This window comes from Schistocerca americana, chromosome 3 (genome assembly GCF_021461395.2).
Source record: "Schistocerca americana isolate TAMUIC-IGC-003095 chromosome 3, iqSchAmer2.1, whole genome shotgun sequence".
NCBI classification, from domain to species: domain Eukaryota; kingdom Metazoa; phylum Arthropoda; class Insecta; order Orthoptera; family Acrididae; genus Schistocerca; species Schistocerca americana.
The window spans coordinates 531,173,679-531,195,810 of record NC_060121.1 but is presented as its reverse complement, the minus strand read 5'-3'; the positions used below and the strand labels follow the sequence as shown (position 1 = coordinate 531,195,810).

Genomic DNA, 22,132 nt, shown 5'->3' with positions numbered 1-22,132 from the left:
CATGCACTCTGTGTAACATTGTTTCATACACAATAGTTCACTACTGATCTGATGGATAGAATCAGAACTTTGTTTCTCGTGTAATGTCGCTCTCATTGTCTTTTTGTTTCTCGTGTAATGTCGCTCTCATTGTCATGGACGGCACTGTTCTGCGGCACACATCACTTTTCTGAGCCGGGATGTGATTGCGTGGAATAAGTACCCCACCAGCAGGTACCGCAGTTCATAGCAAAAACTGCCATCATCACAGGGCCTTGGAGAGCACTGTTCATGTTTAGTAGAGTGCAAGCACAAATGATGATAATCTTCCCAACAGCTTGTGCGTCTAAACTAGTTAACTAATAAAAATAGTTCCGCTATGTTGATCATCATTTGTTGCCCAGGAACACATTGGATAAGACATTGTTTTTCCAAAGTGATAAGTTACACCACAAATGTTAGAGGGGTGCCCCTAATCCACACCCACACATCCTACATGGCGTGCCACCATTGCACAAACACTCCATCTTGAATGGGGAGAGGGGTTGTAGCAGGCGAAGTGGGCAAGGGGGGGAGGAGGTAGGGAATGGGACAGATCTTTGGGGAGGGGTGCGTGAGGGTTAGGAGGGAGAGGCAGCAGGTACACAGCATAGGAATGTGGCACCAGTGAGCTCACTCTGGATACAGGCAGGGCGGATTGCAAGCAATGCAAAGTGATGTGGAAGAGTGGACTGGAAGAGGATGTTGAACACAGTAAGAGGAGGAACTGTAGTAAAGAGTGTGTGGTGCAGGATGGGTAAATTTGGGGTAATGGGCAGGGGTATGAGTGGATGTGGATGTGGATGTGAAGCAGGGACCAGCAGATTGAGACCTGGAGCATTACTTTTATTGATGAATATGTTGTGGGGAAAGTTGTAAAGCAGTCATTGAAATCACACATGTTGTGCTCAGCAGTGTGTTCTGCCACTATGTGGTCTGCTCTGCTTTTGGCCACAGTGTGATGAGGCCACTCATTTGGGGGACAGCTGGCAGAAAGTCATGCCCACATAAAATGCAGTGCAGAAATTACAACAGAGCTGGTAAATGACGCTATTCCATTCGTAGGTGGGCTCTTCCTCTGACAGGATTGGAGTAGGATGAGCTGAGTGGGTGTCTCTTCTTGCACCTGGGACCTCCACAGGGGAATGGCTTATGTTGCAAGAAGTGTGTGCGTATAGTGTACAGATGGGATGGGCGTGGATGTTGTGTAGATTGGGTGAGTGGTGGAATACTTTTTTTTGGCAGGGGGGGGGGGCGGATTTGCTTTGGGAAGGACTGTTGGTTGGACTACTTACCTCATTTTCAGACACAATAAGTAGTTGAAGCACTGGTGAAAGATATGGTACTGGGGGAGATAAGGAGAGAGAGAGAGAGAGAGGGGGGGGGGAGGAGAGATGAACCGGCCGCTGTGGTGAAGCGGTTCTAGGCGCTTCAGTCCAGAACCACGTGGCTGCTATGGTCGCAGGTTCGAATCCTGCCTTGGGCATGGATGTGTGTGATGTCCTCTAGGTTAGTTAGGTTTAAGTAGTTCCAAGTCTAGGAGACTGATGACCTCACTGTTAAGCCCCATAGTGCTTAGAGCCATTTGATTTTTGGAGGAGAGATGACAATCCTTTGCAGCTGATTTCTGGAAATGATTGGAGGATTAGGGGTGTATGTGGATAGGTCATGTCTGCAAAGGCCTTAGTAAGGTCGTCAGTATATAGGATATACGATTTCTCATCACTGCAAATGCACTGTCCATGGGTTGCAAGACCATACGACATCTCTTTTTGGAAGGGGTGGCAGCTGTCAAATCGCACTTACTGTTGATGGTTTGTGGGCTCAGTATGGACAGAGATTTGGATAGACACAGTAGAGGGGTGAGGTAAATGTCCAGGAATGTGGATCTACAGACTGAGGAGAACTGGGTGAAATGGATGGGAGAAGAGGATGTGGCTTGGAGAGGGGGGGGGGGTAGTCTCTCTTGGCACTGGGTCCAGATTATGATGATGATATCAGTTAACTGAACCAGACATGAGAACTGGGATTTGGGGTATGTAGGAAGGTATCAACTGGGAAGAAATAGTTATAATACTAACAAGATTTACGTATCTTTTCTTCCTCATTTGCACTTCATTTGTGTGTATGTGATTTATGGGCACTCAGCAGTAAGTTCATCAGTACTCTTGCAGCTTGTTTACATCGCATTTGTGCATAAGAATGGATTTGTTATTGTAATGAGTGAAACACTTTTCTCCGCTTGATTTCTTGACAGTTCTTTTCATCGAAATTGTTTCTCACATCACAACACATTATAAAACTGAGTGCAAGGTGTTTCAATAACATAAGACTTGAACAAAAGAATAAAACACAACAATTTTATGACTGTGTGGTTACTTACCAAGAATAAGAGACCTGTTGAACCTCACATGACCTGCAGTTTGCACACTTTCTATTTATAACCTAGTTGTTTGTGGCAGAACCTTCTCCAAAATACTTTTTTTAATTACTGCAGTTTTATAATTAGAGCACATAAATTTTAACAAAAATATGTATTTTGGAAAACTACTATTTTTGTGTTCCAATAACATACTAGCAATTTAAATTATTTTCGAATTCATAATCGAAGACTCTAGAATTTGAAACTTTATTTGTTTAATAAAATTTCAAACAAAAGATTTTTAAACAAAACTTATCATTTCTTTAGGTGGAAACAGAATTACACAATTGAAAAGTAAAAATTAATCTAAAAAGCTTCGTCTGTGTAGAAAATTGGATGACTCTTACTTTGTTTCTCTTGTAATTTTGTGATTTCTCTTCAAATAACATGCTTCTTATGAATCTAACATCATTTAAAATACCTAAATACTGAACAATAAATTTCAATCCAAAACATTTTAAAGAAAATTCTTAAAATTTCAGAAATTCACATGTCACTTACGTATTAATAGATTGTATAACAAAGAATTATTCTGTTGAATAAATAACTAGTTCCTAGTTTATGTTTCTAATTACCTCATCTATGTCTAAAATAACCAATGATGTGACAGATGTTGGTAGATATGTATTGCACAGGGAGCCAAAGGCTATTTACAATTTGTACAGAAGCCAGATGGCAGTTATAAGAGTTGAGGGGCACGAAGGGGAAGCAGTGGTTGAGAAGGGAGTGAGACAGGGTTGTAGCCTATCCCTGATGTTACTCAGTCTTTATGTTACTCAGTCTTTATGTTACTCAGTCTTTATGTTACTCAGTCTTTATGTTACTCAGTCTTTATATTAAGCAGTCAGTAAAGGAAACAAAAGAAAAATTTGGAGTAGGAATTAAAATCCAAGGAGAAGAATAAAAACTTTGAGGTTCGCCGATGACATTGGAATTCTGTCAGAGACAGCAAAGGACTTCGAAGAGCAGTTGAACGGAATGGACAGTGTCTTGAAAGGAGGATATAAGATGAACATCAGCAAAAGCAAAATGAGGATAATGGAAAGTAATCAAATTAAATCAGGTGATGCTGAGGGAATTAGATTAGGAAATGAGACACTTAAAGTAGTAGATGAGTTTTGCGATGTCGGGAGCAAAATAATCAATGATGGTCGAAGTAGAGAAGATATTAAATCTAGACTGGCTGTGACAATGAAAGCATTTCTGAAGAAGAGAAATTTGTTAACATCGAGTATAGGTTTAAATGTCAGCAAGTCTTTCCTGGAAGTATTTGTATGGAGTGTAGCCATGTACAGAAGTGAAACATGGGGACAAATAGCTTAGACAAGAAAAGAATAGAAGCTTTCGAAATGTAGTGCTATAGAAGAATGCTTAAGATTATATGGGCAGATCACGTAACAAATGAGGAGTTATTGAATAGAAATGGGGAGAAGAAGAATTTTTGGCACAACTTAACAAGAAGAAGGGGTCGGTTGGGAGGACACGTTTTGAAGCATCAAGGGATCACCAATTTAGTATTGGAGGGAAGTGTGGAGGGTAAAAATCATGGAGGGAGACCAAGAGATGAATACACTAAGCAGATTCAGAAGGATGAAGGCCCCCAAAACAAATGTTTGTATTAGTTAAAACGCTCTTCGAATGAAACTGTTACTTTTGTGTGATCATCTGTAGCATGTCATACACATTTAAGTAGGATGTGTAGTAAAGCTAACAAAGTTTTCAATCATGTGTGCCTATATCCTTGGCATCTCAACTATTCAGTATGTTGTCGTCGTTACTCCCGTAATAATTTATACCCTACCAAGAACTTCCCATTACCAGATGTAATTGATATGCCACCCAGCAAGAAATATAGTAACTACTTTCTTTTAAGAAATTTGAAAATAGATAATGATTTGTAGCACATGTTCTTAGGTATCAACAGCTACTTTTGATTTTTAAGTTTTAGTAATGTGCTCATCATAAGATTTATGTTGTCATCACATGTACAAAATTGCACTCAGTGGCTTTGTTTACTGTTCCTGTGGCCAAGAAGTATGGTCTGCCTAACTGTCGTACCCTTGTCAGAATTAGGTGTGAACAGTTAAGCTGCCACTAGATGTTTCATGCAGTGTATCATGCTACTGGTGTGTATCAACATTTATGCAGCTCATCAATTCAGAAGATCTTTTAGCCTGTCCTCCACACATTGTAGGCCATAGTATTGCATTTTGAAGTGTCCTTAGAGTGTGGCCCTGATTTGGTACTGATCAAAGGCACAGTGATTTCACGTGTCATACAAGTTGTGTGTAACTAGCACTCTCATACGCAAATGTAAAAGTGGCTTAACTCTCCTACATAACTGTCTCATATGAAATTGTTTACCAGTCTGTTTGAAAAGCCTTTTTGCTATCTATGCTGCTAATAAATTATGTGAGTGTAATGATCTACAATTTTCAAAATACTCTGTGAAAATGGCAAAGTGCAACAAAAAGCAAGGTTGCAGTGAAATTAAAAGTGCACAAAGAAAAGTAAGAGTAAGAAACAAAGAGCATACTTGGAAGGTGAGACGGAAGCTGTCATTCTTGCAGGCTTCCCTGTGGCCAGTCTCATTAAGTTGAAATGGATCCGTTTACTTTCTGGTGTAGTTACAGTATTGTCTCATATTCTCATAAAATGACATTGTCAGTACAACAAGTGGATTTTACTTATGGCTCAACTCATAAGTCCGGAAATACACTCTCAAGCAAGAAAAAAATGTGATTTTCAGCTGTAATAACATTTTGGTTTAACAGTGAGAAATAGTTCTCATCTTTTAAGATTTAATTTTTATTGTATGTTTAGAATGGTTCAGAAGATTGATGACCTTACATGTCTCATAATAAATACTTTCTTGCTTCCAGGAGATGATCCATCTACCAATATTAAGGCATGTGCGCAGGCTGCTTGCATCAGCAGTTATTTTTGGAACAGCTGTATTGTTAATGCTGTGGTTACCAGTAAGAATACTAAGAGCTGTATGGCCAAGCTTCCTGCCATACACTGTTGCTCTGCAGACGGAGACTCAAGTGAATGAACTGTCGCTGGAGCTGTTGCTACTCCAGGTAGCAGTTTGTCTCCAGACAGTAAATATTTGATATGCTGCAATCATTGATATTTTAGATAGTATTATGCAAAAATTGTGTAGCATCTTGAACACATGCGTCAAACTGATTTTAGTGATATTTCATTGCTAATTGTGCATCTGTCTTTTAGTTCTGCACAATATCAGTTTGTATTTTCAAAGGCTTCTTTGTGACATGTTCTTACCTCTCTCCTGCTGTGTATCCTAATACTGTCTTACAGAGACAGTAGTTTATCACTAGAAATAATATATTCATTTAGTCCTTCTCCTATACAAAAATTTGAAATATGATGGTGTTTGTTGCGTCTTTTTAACATTTTTACAGCATAAAAGGCATAAAAATTATTGCTTACTGAGTACACATGCACATTGTAAATGTTTGTAAGTTATTGTAGACATCATTAGAATTATGAACACTTGTTATTTTAATGATTGTTTTGGGTTAGGACTGTCTGAATGAAATTGAATAAAGTATTTGTTTTGACGAGTTTTTTTCACCTCAGTATATTAAGGCATGATCCACAGTTGTGTGTGTTGATATTGTTCTCCATGTGCTTCTGCTGTACTGCTGGTGAAACTGTTGTCTGCCTATAGCGCTAAAAACGATTTTCAGCATGGGACACAAACTGCAAATACGTTCTTTCATAGGTGGTAAAGCGAGTGTGCTTGCATGCACATGCACATAATTTATATCGTGTGTTCTTACTGCTGCAAGCAGAACAACAGCTTCGTCAGCAGTACAGCAAGGGCAAATATAGAACAATATAAAAACACATGCACGCGAAAAGGCCATGGATGCTTTCTTAACAAAATGAGGCAAAGCAAATATTGCCTTTATTCAGTTGCATACACACACTCATAGCCCGAAACTCACTAAAACAATATTAATGGCAATGGTATGACAACATTAAAGAAGTATCCACTCTATGTTCATGTCAGTACGCAGTTATGGTATTGAAATATGGTAAGGAAAAGTGTTGGGATTGTTCGTTTTCTAACTGTTTTACTGTAAGACAGTTTTACTTCATTGTTGTGTATACGTAGCCAAACACTATTGAAATTCAACTGTCAGTTGCTTCCAATTCAGATGGCAGTAACAACAAAAATATTAGTAGGATATCCATGATATCACTGATATTATGAAGAAATTGCCTTGCTGTACAAAAAACATCTCATCAAATCATTCCTGTTGTGTTTACAGGTGATACTACCAGCTCTGCTAGAACAGTCACAGACACGAACATGGTTGAAAGCTCTTGTACGAGCTTGGTGTTGTGCAGTAGCATGGCTGCTTGATCTGCGACCTTATCTACTGGGTGATGAACGTGACCGTACACCTGCTGGAGGACAACAGCAGCAGCAGCCGCAGCCTGCAGGAGAGCAGGTACCTCTGCCTGCTGCCCTCGCAGGTGGTGGGCTGGGAGCTGCACATCAAGCACTCCTTCAGAGGGATGCACCATCCGGCTTCCAACCATACGAGCGTCCGCGCTGGTTTGCGGCACGGCTTGTTGGTCTGCTTGCTTGTGTGTGTGTTACGTTAGTCGCAGCCAGTTTGGTTGCCTTGACAGTACCAGTTTGGTTGGGACGTGAAGTTACAGCAATGTGCCTCCCACAACAGCCACCAGGAGTCAGTGCATCACCAATAACAGCAACGCGTCCTGGTACAAATGGTACAGCGAGAGTGCACGAACTGTACACTGCAGCTGCAGGCACATACTTGTGCTGGCTGGTTGCACGTGCTATCGCACTGGCACTCAGTTGGCTGCCACAAGGTCGGGCAGCAATCCTAAGTTGTTTACGACAATGGTGTATCTATGGTGCCCGTGCTGTGGCAGCCTGCTCTATCCTACTTGGTTTAGTCCCACTGTTGTTTGGCCTTCTGCTGGAGCTGGTAAGTTTTCACTCCTTTGCAACTCTAATTTTCTTCCCCCTCTTTGTGCTGAACATTTTTTTTTGTGAAAGAATAATTTTCAGTAATATTACTGACATATTTAAGTATGATTTTTTAAATTTCTGTATGATTTTTTTAATGGTGTTACTTCTCACTTGTTTTGGTATAGCTTTTCTGTCTCCAATGGTCTTTATTAAAAGTGGACTTAACATTATTACCTTTTTTTGGGTGTTAAATTTTAGAAGTGCTGTCTAAAAGTGTCAACATTAAGCAAAACTACTTCCAGATTGTCTTCTTGCAATATGAAGGGGATGAAAATGACCTTTTATTAAAGTCTTATATCAGAGGAGAGACAAATTTGTTTCTTTGGTACCTCTCGTTAGCCTGGGAAAAATGAGCAGTTGAGTTATGCTAGTGCTCAGCAACAAGATTATTGTAACTTAAGTGAGGCATGTCCTGGTACTAGGAAGTTTGTTAGTTGGGAATTAAATCAGTCTTGCAGAAATCACTTGTTCTTATGAGAAATTATGTAGACACGGTAGGTATGAAAGAGCAACTTACCATGTGTCTGGTGTTCTATCACTCCTTCTCTTCCTCTCAAAGTTAGTTTTGTGACATCCCAGTGAGAGTGGTAATAATTTTACCTAAAGTGATTATTCTTTATCCTTTCTGCTGCATTAGTGGCTGAATTCATAATTTGACAAAATTATTAGTTGAGTGGCACTTATTTCCTTTAAGTAAAAATCATTATGTAACACCGATCTTTCTTTACAGGTTGTAGTGGTTCCTCTAAGAGTACCACTGGATCAGACACCAGTCCTTTTTGTGTGGCAGGACTGGGCACTAGGTGTTCTGTATACAAAAATTGCATGTGCAATTATAATGATGGGTCCAGAGTGGCATGTGCGTCGTGCTATTGAGCGCACATATAGGGATGGTATACGTGATATGAACTTGGGATTTGTTATGCGTGAGTTGGCAGCACCTATTATCTCTTGTTTAGGGCTGGCATTAGCAGTGCCCTATGTTGTAGCTCATGGTCTAGTGCCATTATTTGTAGCCAATCCACAGCTGCGCAATCTGATTGCAAGGCGACTATATCCATTCCTGCTGCTCGTTTCACTCACAGCAGGAATTATAGTTTTCCAGGTAAGAAAAACTTTTATCTCTATTTTAATTTCAAATTAATTTTTGTTATATGTGCTCTATTGTAAAAGGATAAGTGGTATTGGGGAGGACGTACAAGAGCTCACCACCACCCCCACCACCACCACCACCAACAACAACAACAACGTAAATCTAGCTTGTGAGAGATAGTCATAAAGTTTAATTATCACTTCAAAAAATAGTTACATATAGGCACTTGCCTTTAGTATTGGTACTCAGTAAAATGCCTACGCCACAATACCGTAGCACGCCAGTAGAAGAGGCAGAACGAAATTGTGCAGCCCATTGGTGAACTGAAGAATTTTGTGTGAATTAAATTTCTGAATAGGAAGGAGAACAATGCTGCAGCAGTGCATGTGGAGTTGGTGGCAGTGTGTGTTAATGGTGCACAATGATATGACACAGTGGTAAGATAGTACAGACACTTCTGTTGTGGTTACACAAGTACGAATGACAAACAGTGAAGTGTTAGAGCTATGTCTGAAAAAAAGGAACTGCTAGAGAAGTGAAGACCTCGGTTCTCAATGACCTGCTTAACACAATTGAGACTATTAGTGGAAGAAGTGAAAGTCATTCGCGGATCAGTTTTCGACGTTTTGCATGACATTTTGAACATGAGGTCCTGAGATCTGCAACCACTCACATACATTCCAAATGTTAGCAGAAATATTGCAACTATGTCAGGCTAATTCAGATGACTACTTTGGCCAGCTAATCTCCATGCACAATTTCTGGATGTATTCTGTTACACTGAGTCAAAGAAACAACACAGTTGGTGGTAATGTGTGAATTCAGTATCACTGAAATAGGCAGAGACTAAGCTGTTGTTGGGCAAGGTGCTGCTAAGTGTTTTGTGGGAATGCCGTGGTGTGTGGTACTTAAACAGATGATGCTTGTAAGGGGCAGACCATCACAGAAGCTACTACTGAATATGACAAAGTTATGACAGTCCATCAAGACAAAGCATTGTGGGAAAGGGCTGCTTTGCTCCACAACAATGCCCCAGCTTATTCTGCACAGGACGCAAAGTTTTGTCTTCCTCTGTCTGCTCTCACTGTACCTCATATGGCATTCAGTGACTTCTTTTCTCAGTTGAAGAAACTGTTGTGTGGCGGGCATTCTCAGAGTGACAAGAAGGTGCTTTCCAAGTGGAAATTTTCCTGAACGGCCAAAATACACTTCTACAACCAAGGTCTCCATCTGTTATTTGGGGAAAACGAGTCACACAGAATATGTAAAGGAGAACTAACATAACCACTAGGTTTCATGGTTGGCACTTCAACTTCTCAATGTGATAATTAAAATGTTGATTACCCATTGTACTTTTCCAAACTGAACATCTGTATGATCATACAATGCAGACTTTCATGGCTAGTATTTTTGCTGCGGTCAAAAGCATATTTCTGTGCAAATGTTGCAGGCTTCATCAGAGGCTATAAAGACTCTATAGCAGTTTCAGATTTAAATCAGCTCAGCAAGGCCTATTGTTTGTTTGTTTGTATCTCTGCATTTGGAACTGTACATATTTTATCCTTATGTTGTTATTATCATCTTCATCATTATTATTTAAAATGAACATTAGCAATCTGAAATGCTCACTCTGCAGTGTAGTGTGTGCTGATATGAAACTTCCTGGCAGACTAAAACTGTGTGCCGGACCAAGCCTCGAACTCAGGATCCATGCCTTTCGTGGGCAAGTGCTTGACTGACCAAGCTACCCATGCATGACACTCAACTTTTCCTCACAGGTTCACTTCCGCCAGTACCTCATTTCCTAACAATGTTCTCCTGTGAAACTTGCAAGGCTTGAAAGGTAGGAGGCAAGTTACTGATGGAAGTGAAGCTGTGAGGACAGGTCATGAGTCTTGATGGGTAGCTCAGTCGGTAGAGCACTTGCCCGGCGAAGGTCCCAAGCTTGTCTCGGTCTGACACACAGTTGTAATCTGCCAGAAAGTTTCAACATTAGCAATATCTGTCTTTATGATACAGCTTAGACCACGAACATTGCAGCACCTTGAAGATGGTAGGCAGCAAACAATTTGTCGTGAAGTGTATTACATGCTTGTAAATGCAAATGGTGAGCATTTCAGTTCAACTGCACAATATAGGTAGGAGTGACACCATCTAAATTCTCCATATAATGAAAGATTATGCAGTGGATTTCTCCTTCTGAAATAATGTTTGAATGTTTGTTTCTGAGAAGATCTTGTTATGCCTCATGTAAGAACAACAAATGTCTACCAGCATTTGTTAGACTTCACAGTGCTAGTACTTTAGGCTCTCGAGACTGTGTTTTATAATTCCTTGGTAGTGCTAGTTGTCTTGGTTGTATCACATTATTGGTACATGAGTATGGCACTGATGGATTTAGGAGAGCCATTCTCACCACCATGCAGGATTTCTGCAAATATCCACATCGACAGTATGCCAGTTTCTGGAGCACGATTGACTGGCAGCAAGGTGACCATTGTTGTGGCAGAGAGAGGCTTTGACAGTGGTGCGCCCAGCAAGAACACAACACACAGAGTTTCCGTCAACTGCTCCATTCTCTTTCCTTCCGCTTTCCTAAAACCTTCTTGACAACTTGGGGTACAGCACCGCCTTGGCTCCGTCCCCGGATCTGCCTGCTCCGTGACCTTTGTCGATTTCCCAAGGATGGTACCCCTTCACTTGTTTATCGTCGGGCATTTGCTGCTCTATGTGCACAAATGACGGACGCCACATTTATTTACACCGACGGCTCGAAAACATCGTTAGGTGTAGGGAGTGCCTATATTGTTGGCGACACCCCAAATCACTTTCAGCTTCCCGACCAGTGTTCGGTTTATACTGCGGAGCTTCACGCTGTTCTCCAGGCTGTCCACTACATCCGCCGTCATCAGCGGATACAGTACGTTATCTGCTCAGATTCTCTCAGCTCTCTCCTCAGTCTCCAAGCTCTTTATCCTGTGCACCCTCTGGTCCACTGGATTCAGGACTGTCTGCGCTTGCTCCACCTGGGGAGCGTCTCCGTGGCGTTCCTCTGACTCCCGGGACACGTTGGTATCTGTGGAAATGAAGCAGCCGATATTGCAGCCAAGGCTGCAGTCTCTCTTCCTCGGCCAGCTATTCAATCGATTCCCTTCGCCGATCTACGGAGCGTTTTATGTCGACGTGTTGTTCATTTATGGCACATGCATTGGTCGACACTTACCCATAATAAATTACGGGACGTGAAAGCTCTTCCTTGTGCTTGGACCTCTTCCTCCCGAACGCGTCGTCGGGAGGAGGTAATTTTAACTAGACTCCGGATAGGGCACTGTCTTTTTAGCCATTGACATCTTTTAAGCGGCGATCCTCCCCCACTCTGTCCCCACTGCTCTCAGCTGTGGACGGTAAGACACCTTTTAATTGAGTGCCCCTATTTTAATCCGTTACGCTCCCGTCTATAGGTATCGCCTGATGTATCGTCGATTTTAGCAGATGACACGCGCTCAGCCGACCGCGTTCTCAAGTTTATTAGTGCCAGTGAAATGACGTCAGTCATTTGAAGCTTTTTTTGGGGACAACCAACCCCTTTCTGTAGTGGATTTTTAAGCCTGCCTTCTGCTTTTAGTTTCTCCAATTTTATGACTTTCGTTCCCATTGCTGCTGGTTTTCAATTTCGGTTTTTTACTGTTTCCTAAGTCACGGACCGGGCGCTAATGACCATAGCAGTTTTGCGCCCTAAAAAAAAAACCCACACAGAGTGGCACCATGTCTTTCCAGGTGGTGTGGTGTCTTGCTCCAAACAAGCCTATATCTTGTCAAAAGGCTTATGACATAGCTGTGCGATCCTGCAAGGCCCAGTGAACAGTGTCTGCCCTCTCAGGCACTGGACACATGGAGCTGTTTAGATTTTCTGTAGCATTATGTGTGGTCGTGTGGAACAAAACCTAGCAGCAATCTCATGGAATGATAATCTGCAATGTTGATAGGGAGCAATTCCACTGCTGCCAAATTAAGATACATGCTTAAACAATACCAGAGGAGGAAAGCCGCTACTCACCATGTAGCGGAGATGCTGAGTTGCAGTAGGCACAACAAAAAGAATCACACAATTATAGCTTTTGGCCATTAAGGCTTTTGTCAGCAGTTGACACACGTACACACACACGCGCGCGCGCGCGCGCGCGCGCACACACACACACACACACACACACACACACACACACACACACACACACACACACACCTGCAGTCTCAGAGACCGCAGCCGTGTGTGCAAGTTGCGTTTGATTTTGTGTGTGTGTGTGTGTGTGTGTGTGTGTGTACGTGTGTCTACTGCTGACAAAAGCCTTAATGGCCAAAAGCTATAATTGTGTGAATCTTTTTGTTGTGCCTATTGCGACTCAGCATCTCCACTATATGGTGAGTAGCAACTTTCCTTCTCTGGTATTGTTACATTCCATCCTGGAATTTCCATTGTTTGATACATGCTTAAAGATGCTTCTCCTTCTTACATGAGAGATACATGATATCCTCATAAACGACTAACAGTCAAGTGCAATTTCTGAGTGAGAGACCCAATTCATAATTTTTTCCAAAATAAAGATTGCAGATAGTGTTACTCCTACCTGCTTTGTGTGATTGCGGTGAACTGCCAGTAATTTGCATAAAGTAGCATGTTGTACAATTAATGCCAATGTGACGCTTCTTGCATGCCATCTTCATGATTTTGCAATTTCAGTGGCCAGCAACGTATTTACTAAAGTGGAGAAACAAAGGTTTCAAACAACACTGATGATAGTGCAGTCGATATTTTTTTATACTAGCACTTCTCAATAGATATGACTCATGGAATGATTGCTTATTTATGCAATTTGAACTGTTCTTTATAACAGAGTACTCTAAAAGGTGATACTGGGAAGCAGTTGCGGATAAAAAGGCCTAAGTTAATTTGTTCTTTGAGGTTTTCATCAATATACACATAGGTGTGGCAGTCATTTTTATCGTGTCATAGGTGTCGTCTCATGATTTCATCAACAATATCAACATCATGAGTTTGTCTTAGAACTTCCACCTTAAAGGCTCTCAAAATTAGTCTTTCCCTCTATTCTCAGGAACTCTTTTACTAAATTTTCCTATGGCTTTGTAATGGTTTATTATTGTTGGATATCTTTTATTATCAGCTATTTTTGTATTGTGATCCAAACATTTTATCTGATGTGCTTAGAGTTCTTCCTGTATACTCTGTAGTCCTTATTGAGTTTTATATCTTGATGATTTTGTTGGTGAAATCAAAAAAGAACCAAGACTTAATTTCAATCTAACACTCAGTTGACATTACTGAGAAAGACAGTGTAGTGATTAAAACACTGACCTGAGTTGGGGGAGGGGGGGGGGGGGGGGGGGGGGAGAATAGGATCGAACTGTTTCCAGTCATTCAAATTTTCTTTGCTTTCCTTAAACAGGGTGAATACGCCCCAGGACAATTGGGAAATCTAGGAATTTTTTCATCTGGGAGAAATCTGGGGGAAATGCGGGAATTTTTCATTGCTTTAATTTTCAGTTAAATCTTCGTAATTTCAACTAGTAAGAACTAATACTCCTACAAAACATTTTACTTTCGTCCATTGCTGCAAACACTTCAGCAATAAATCATAAACGAGAGAACATCACCAAAATGAAATGCAAATAAAATGTGGTATCTACAATAACAAAACACAGTGCACACGCAAGCACTGTCTGTTTTGCAATTAAAATTCCAAGAGCATACATCTAAGTTGCCATCTGGTGGTAAACATGAGCATGTGTAATTGGTGCAATGTAGTTAAGTTTACATTTGTAAACAGCAAAATATTTTTGGTGACTAACTTTATATGTGAAAATAACAATATTACGAAAAGGAAAGTTGCTGCTCACCGTATAGTGGAGATACTGAGTCGCAGATAGGCACACCAAAAAGACTGTCACAATATAAACCCTCGGCCAACAAGGCCTTTGTCGAAAACCCGTGTGCGCCCCCCCCCCCCCCCCCCCAAACACACGGTTATCAGACTGATAATGCTATTGTTGTTTGCACAAATGATTGTCAGAAAACACAGGAAGACTTGTTTATGTGGAAAAAATGTTTAAGCAGTGTTACATATGGTACTAAATATTTAAATTTAAGTAAATACTGATGATTCCACATAACTGGAAACAAAACAAGGGTCTTCAAGAATATGTGATATGTTTGTGAGTTTCCATTGTCATAGAAAACTGGAAATCTGTGTGATGCACCATGAACACGTGAAATATATTGATAAGTGAGTGCTGGGTTTTTGATGCACATTAGGAAGTCTAGTAAGGTACAGTTTATTTTTGAATTAAATGATTTTTACCTATTGTAAGATACTTCCCAAGTAATCTTCCAATGAATGATTTCCCCGTGCAGCCTGATTGACATGCTGTGTTGGATTTATAAATTATCATTACACAGTATTATACATCTTTCAGAAATATCTTTTGAAACACAGTTATTTGCCCCAAGAAGAACTCTTGATATTGTCTCAAGAGTTGGTAATTCACATTCAAATATTACTGTTATTATGTATGTAATGTATGTATGTATGTAACAGAACCAATAGCCAATGTAAAGGAATGTGTGACATATCGGGATATGTGCATCGTCGTTTTTCCAAAGGAAAATTTAGTTTATGTGTGGCTTAGAGGCAAGGTTGCATGGGAAGCATTCCAGTGGGACCTACATTGCAGATCGAAAGAATACACTTGCAATATAGCAGGGTTTGGGTAAATGTTGGTTTCATAGGTGGCCAGGCTGGGATCTTCAGGGTATGTGTTCGGTGAGACAGCTACCAAACACTGCACCCAACCATGTAGGTAAACAAAGCCGGGAGCAAGCATTGATCCATTGTGACTTGTCTGACGTAGCAGACAATTTATCATATTGAAAATCACTGGCACTTGCATAGAGCTCATATGAGTAGTATAGAGTAATATTGTGCATGAAACTTCTCACCAAAGATAAACTCAAGTGTAGCGAATGAGATGCCCTGTCATCAGGTATACTTTTTCTTTAGAATAAATTTATTTGAGAATAATGCAGCTGAAATTCAATTTTTGTCAGCTATTTCCATATTTTACAGTTCGTGCTGCGCAGTTGCAAATTAGACTGTTCAGTCTTGCAAAGAATTGTGCATTTTTATTGACCACCTGCTGACATATTTTTGTGTTCATTCAAACAATATTGTGAGAAGGAATGTTGCTACTCACCATATAGCAGAGATGCTATATGGTGAATAGCAACTTTCCTTCTCATAATATTGTTACATTCCATCCTGGATTTTCCATTGTTTGATTTTGTCTTTATTCAAAGCATTTTGTGACTTCACTTTAGTGACATTCAAATATAGTGCATTATGTATAAATTTGTTTCAGATTCGACAGTTTCGGAAACTATATGAACATATTAAGAATGATAAATACCTTGTTGGACGAAGGTTAGTGAACTATGATCATCGTCGTCACAAATCACCCTCCATTCGGCATTAGAAGCTATAGCTGTTGATAATACTATTGCCTTAAATTTGATAGCTTCCTCCATCATCTGCGTGGAGATAACTGAAACCTGAAGAAATTTTCTTAATGATTGTAGAATTAATATATTGAGTGTACATGTTTTGAATAAATGCTTACGTGTATAGTGTGTTTCATGAACTTGTCCAGTTTAGTATTGAAATTACTGACGACAGTTTAAACAACTTTTTCTCACAAATACAATGTGCACATCAGCAATAACACCAACTACTTTAGTATTGTGTTCCCTCATATGAGAATTTTCTTCTTGAAATAGATTTCATACTTCTTGCAGAAACAGTTGTATTTTTTCTGTCACTTTTATCTTTGTTAAAAAATTATAAATTATAGAAATAATTAATTTCTAGTTATGTGAAAAAAATTGTAGTCTCTCTCAAAAGCAACCACAACAGATAGTTGTCATCTCAAATATTATTTATTAAGAACTCTCCTGCTTCAAGGCTAGGCTTTTTGACTATAAGACCATTGCCTGGGAATAAAGTACCTATTATTTTTACTATTAATTTTTTAAATACTGAGGCAGATATCAGATAATCTAGTATCAGATGCTATCTGATGTAAATGGTTGAAGACAGTTTTTAAGTTATTTGTTCTTAATTTAAAATGTGAAATGAAATTTCTTCGCTTGCTCATAACTGTACTTTGCCATACTTGTGTATCTGGTTGAAGATGCTTGTATATTATTGTTAATAACTAAAATTTCCCAGTTAATATAAAGACTGTTACAGATCTGGTGTATCTTATCTTTCCATTGTAAATAGCACTAGGTATTTATTACAATATTGTGTTGAGGTTGTGGACACTTGATGTATGAATCATTGAAGTGTTGACTATTGGGCTTCAGAATTTAAGTTTTTGAAGACCATTTTGTAGAAACTCATTCCTAATACGCTAAAGGACTGATTTCAATTACCACTGCAAAAAAACAGAGTACTTGACTGTGCACACAAAAATATTGTCACTTTGTGTATCCAGTCTTCATTCTTCAAATAAACATAATTTTAATTATTATTTGAAAATGTTTGATGCCACTGGAGTACTATTGTTGTTTCACAAATTTTTATTAAAAGCGCTGTGCAGTTGGTGGTGGAGCATTTTTCCTGTGTTTGGGAACAATAACATAAACAGTACAGATACTTACTAAGTGTATTGGTCATGTGTAATAGTGCTTAAAGAATATAGACAATGAAGGAAAAAATGGATTGTGAGAAACTATGACACACACACACACACACACACACACACACACACACACACACACACACACACACACAAAAAATCGCCAAATCCGGTGAGGGAGTTTCCAGTACTTAAAGAATGTAAGACTAGAAAAGCAAGTGGAGTGTACCTGGGGATGTTGTAAGTTGAAGGAGGCTTAGGAATGTGGTAAAAATGAGATTTTTTATAGGAATAGTGTGTAACAAGTCATTGCAATACATTCCTGAAGACAAATAAGACTTATATTGTTCATTTCACAATAAAGATTGTTATTCACCTCCATTTTTGTATGTCAAACTAAAAAATGAATTGTCTTCGATTTCCTTGTGGTAACTGGCATTCATTTTTATTTAGTCAGTTGTTAATTTATCAACTTCTTCACTTGGCAAATATTAAGACAATTTTAACTTTTTTTCCCTCCAGGTCAGTATTTTGGTAATGTTGCTGCATTATTCTTTTGTTAGCAATGCATTAAATTCTCGTTAGATTTGCGCACTTCAGCCCTCAGTCTGTTAATGGTCCTCCATGCAATCTTCTTCTTCTTCTTCTTCTTCGCGGATGGATCACTTAGGACCACGCGTAATCAACATTTGTTGGCCTTCCTTTTCGCCCAGTATTCCTTCATAAACAACGAATGGGCTAGCTTTCGTTGCGTAGACCATCTGTGTCGGTTAGTTTTTCTCTCTTCTTCCTCAAAACCCCGTGCGTTTATGATTTTTCTGATTTCATTTCTATCATGTAGATTTGGAGACCCTAATTCTCTCAGGTCTTTTTCCGTCTGTTTGTACCAGTTCGGTCTTGTAGTTTTGTTCTTTAAAAATGTATGGATTTTGTACGTTAACCTGTTTGAGTCCATTCTTTCTAAGTGCCCCATGAATTGGATTCTTCTCATGCGCATTGTGTCTGTTATTTTGGAGATATTTTTATATATTTCTGCATTGGGTTTTGGATAATGTACCCCATCTTTAGTTCTTGGTCCTAGGATTTTCCTCATTATCTTACGTTCTTTCACTTCTAATTCCTCTTTTAGTGTTCTGTGTTGAAGGTTTAGTGTCTCAGATGCGTAGAGAGCTTCGGGTCTAATTACTGTTGTATAGTGTCGTATTTTGCAGTTCGACGAGAGACTCTTTTTTGTTGTAAATGATTTTTGTTAACTGAAACGCCATCTACATTTTCTGGACTCTTGATCTGACAGATTTCTTTTCATCACAATTTTCTGCAGTCCATTCACCTAAATATTTAAATTCTTTTACTCGCGAGATGTAGTTATTACCAATTTTGAGATCAGAAGGTGCATCTTTGACGTTAGTCATAAATTTTGTTTTTTCAAATGAAATTTGTAATCCTGTTTTAGCTGCCTGTTCTTGTAATAATTCTAGCTGTTTCTGTGCATCGGTAATGTCTTGTGCAATCAGTGCCATGTCATCAGCAAATGCTAAACAGTCTAATTCTATGCCCTTATGTCTTGGTCCCAGTCTGTGTGCTGGTGCACCTGCTTTTTCTCCATTCTCTAACAACTTTTTCAAGAGCACAATTGAAGAGCACTGGGGACAGTACATCCCCTTGTCGTACTCCTGTGTCTATTTCAAATTCTGTGCTCAATTCTCCCATAAATTTTACTTTGGATTTGGCCTCCGTGAGTGTTTCTTTCATGATGTTTGTTGTCTTTTGATCTAGTCCAAATTCTGCTAATACTTCAAAAAAGGATTCTCGGTCTATACTGTCATATGCTTTTATAAAGTCGACAAACGTGATGACATAACTTTTGTTTGAAGTAGTATGTAAATATTTCATCGAGTTTTTCAAGTTAAGGATTTGTTCTACTATGATCGACCTTTTCTGAACCCGCCTTGGTATTCGCCTAGTTTTGAATCCAGCTGAGGTTCTGCGCGGTTTAGTAGGGCTTTAGACAGAATTTTGTATGTTATTGACAATAAAGAGATTCCACGATAGTTGTTGGGGGTCTGTTTTACTTCCTTTTTTGTACAGAGGATGTATGATTGCAGTCTTCCAATCTGTGGGGATTTTTTCAGTTTTCCAGATTTCATGTATAATTTCTTTGAGTTTTGCAATAAGATTTTCTCCTGCATTTTTCCATAATTCTGCGATGATTTGGTCTTCTCCTGATGCTTTGTTATTTTTCAGTGACTGAATTATCTCCTTAATCCCTTGTAAACTTGGTGGCTTTGAGTCTGGGTTTCGTTGTGTACGATGGAACTCAAATTTTTCTGCAGGCTTTTCACAATTCAGTAATTTAGAAAAGTATTTTGCAAGAATTTCACAGTTTTCGGTGTTGGTATGAGCAATGTCCCCATGGTCATTTTTGAACTGGAGTGATGGAGGAGAGTACTTTGTTAATTTTTGTTTGAATACTCTGTAGAAATTTCGGGAATTGTTTTTCTTGAAATCATTCTCTATGTCTTGCAATTTTTTGTCTTCGTGTTGTTTACGGACTGTTCGTATTGCTTTTGTGACTGTTTTCCTAGTATCTTTGAGATCTTCCAGGGTCTTTTGATTTTTGTTGCACAACCAATTTTGCCACGCCTGTTGTCTGAGATTTATCAGTTGGTCACACTCATCTGTCCACCATGGGTGTTTACGTGTTCTTGTTTGCGGTGCTACAGTCTCAGCTGCATTTAAAAGTCCTGCTTGCAGTTGTAGCCAATTTTGTGGTTCTAGATTTTGTGTTTCTTTTGTAAATTGTTGATTGCCATTTATCTTTTGTACATCATATTTACGGTGTGGAGATTTCTTAGTGAATTTTCTTTTTTCTGGAATGACATCTAGGGAGAATTTTGTTGGGTAATGGTCGGAATCTAGGTCTAGTCCATTAAGGACTTTAAGTTTCATGATTTCTACTGTATTTACGCGGGAGATCATTACATGATCCAACTGATATTCACCTAGTAATGGTTTAGGTGAGATCCAAGTTTTTGTTTTCGAGGCTCTTTTCTTGAAAAATGTTGATTTGAAAAATAGGTCATGGCTTTTGCAGATTTCAATGAGTTGCATGCCAATCTGGTTGGTCTGTGTATGCCCTGACCATTTACCTACCCAATATAGATATTTCTTTTCTTTACCGATTTGTGCATTGAAATCGCCCATAAGGATATTGACATGGTTATTTGGGATTTTTTGGAGAATATTATCTAATTGGTTCCAGAATTCTTCTACTTCTTGTATTTTGTTTTTGTTGGTGATGTTAGTTTGTGCATGTCCGTGGATTAGGGTGTATATCTTATTAGCTGATTTTATTGTCATCGTGGAGAGCCGACCCGAGTAAGATTTGAAAGTTGCGACTGAATCAAGTATTGATGTATCTACTATAAATCCAGTTCCAAATTGTGGACAATTTGCCATGGCTCGTTTTCCAGGTTTTCCTTTCTATACCCTGTATCCTTCCGAATCAAAAGGATTTTCATCTGTATATCGTGATTCCTGAAATGCAATAATTTTGATTTTACGTTCTCTGGATTTGTCCAGGATGTTTTTTAGTTTTCCCATTTTTAAGAGAGAATTTACATTCAATGTCATTAGCCAAATTCTAGATTTTGGTTTGATTTTGTTATTACGGGGTTTTGAGGTACTCCGATTTACCTCCATGCACACTTCTGTGGTCTCCCCAGAATCCGAATAGACCACTTGCGGTTTTTCAACCGTGGGATTTGACCCACTGGGGTAATTTGTCTTTGAAGGTGCTGTATCCATGTTGATTTAATTGGACTGGGTTTGTGACTGAAATTGAGATTTCAGTCTGGTTAAGCTCAGAGTTCCACTTCTGAGTTTTATAGATCAGCCGCCACTAACGTGGGGAACAGACGCTGTAGGGTTACCGCCACTAACTTGTGGAACCGTCGTGCCCTTTGTCCAAATAACCTTGGACGATAGCTTTTATAGTATCCCAAAAAGCAAGGTTGCCTCTTCCGCCAGTTCAACCGTACCGATGATCTTCATCTCCGCCTTCACTGTCGTTGAGGTCTTCACCATGTCCCTGGCAAGAGGCCCTCACGAGGTACTATCACCCGGGCCAGGTGAACCAAGGTTTTTTATGAGGTGTTACTCCTCCCCCTCCTCCTTTTTCAACCGGGCTTGGGACCGGCTATGGCGGAGTTCCATGCAATCTGATGTTTTCTCAGCCTATTTCTGACTCATAAAATTCTCCAGTGTCTGCTCAGGTGACATAACGCCTTCCAATATTTTTGCAGACAGCACCCAAGTACTCATCTTCTTCCCTGCAATTTCTTCTGACCTGAATTTCATAGTCTCACCTCAATAACACTAGTCTCAATCACCGCAAAGCTGAAAATATAATTGCATGAGGGATGGTGTTTGTTCATTGATGTACACGACACCAACATGTTGGTTGACTAATACACATGCAAAGTTCCATTATTAATTATAGTGATTAATTTTTCATACTACAAACAATAATAATTAACACAAGTTTTCAGGCCAGTACACATAATCATGGCGGGAAGTAAGTTGTTCTATTGCGGCACAAGATTAACAGTTCACATTTACACTCATAGGAAAAAGAATCACAACACCAAACACAATTAATGTAGAGTAATGATTTGTCTAGCTAACATATTTAAGTGATTAACATTGCAAGATAGGTAAGTGTGATATAATCTATTGCAAATGTGAAATGCTGGTCCATTGATAACTAGTGTAACCACCAAAATGCTGCATGCAAAAGTGCATACATTGTGCTGTACAGTTGCCAGATGCCGGTTTGTGGAGTGGAGTTCTA

At 39.4% G+C, this 22,132-nt stretch overlaps 1 protein-coding gene across 2 annotated transcripts in view; it reads left to right on the top strand.

The window, feature by feature from the left end:
• LOC124607092 (E3 ubiquitin-protein ligase MARCHF6) overlaps nt 1–17,172 on the top strand; it is a 39,810-nt gene extending 22,638 nt beyond the window's left edge. The window contains exons 6-9 of one of the 2 annotated variants that reach the window (XM_047139285.1): nt 5,323–5,544; nt 6,745–7,434; nt 8,209–8,583; nt 16,003–17,172. In XM_047139285.1, the coding sequence (XP_046995241.1) occupies nt 5,323–5,544; nt 6,745–7,434; nt 8,209–8,583; nt 16,003–16,116 (1,401 nt within the window). In that variant the 3' untranslated portion in view covers nt 16,117–17,172. The remainder of the gene's footprint in view (nt 1–5,322; nt 5,545–6,744; nt 7,435–8,208; nt 8,584–16,002) is intronic. The other variant, XM_047139286.1, reaches the window with a different exon arrangement.
• Nucleotides 17,173–22,132: the final 4,960 nt, after the last annotated feature.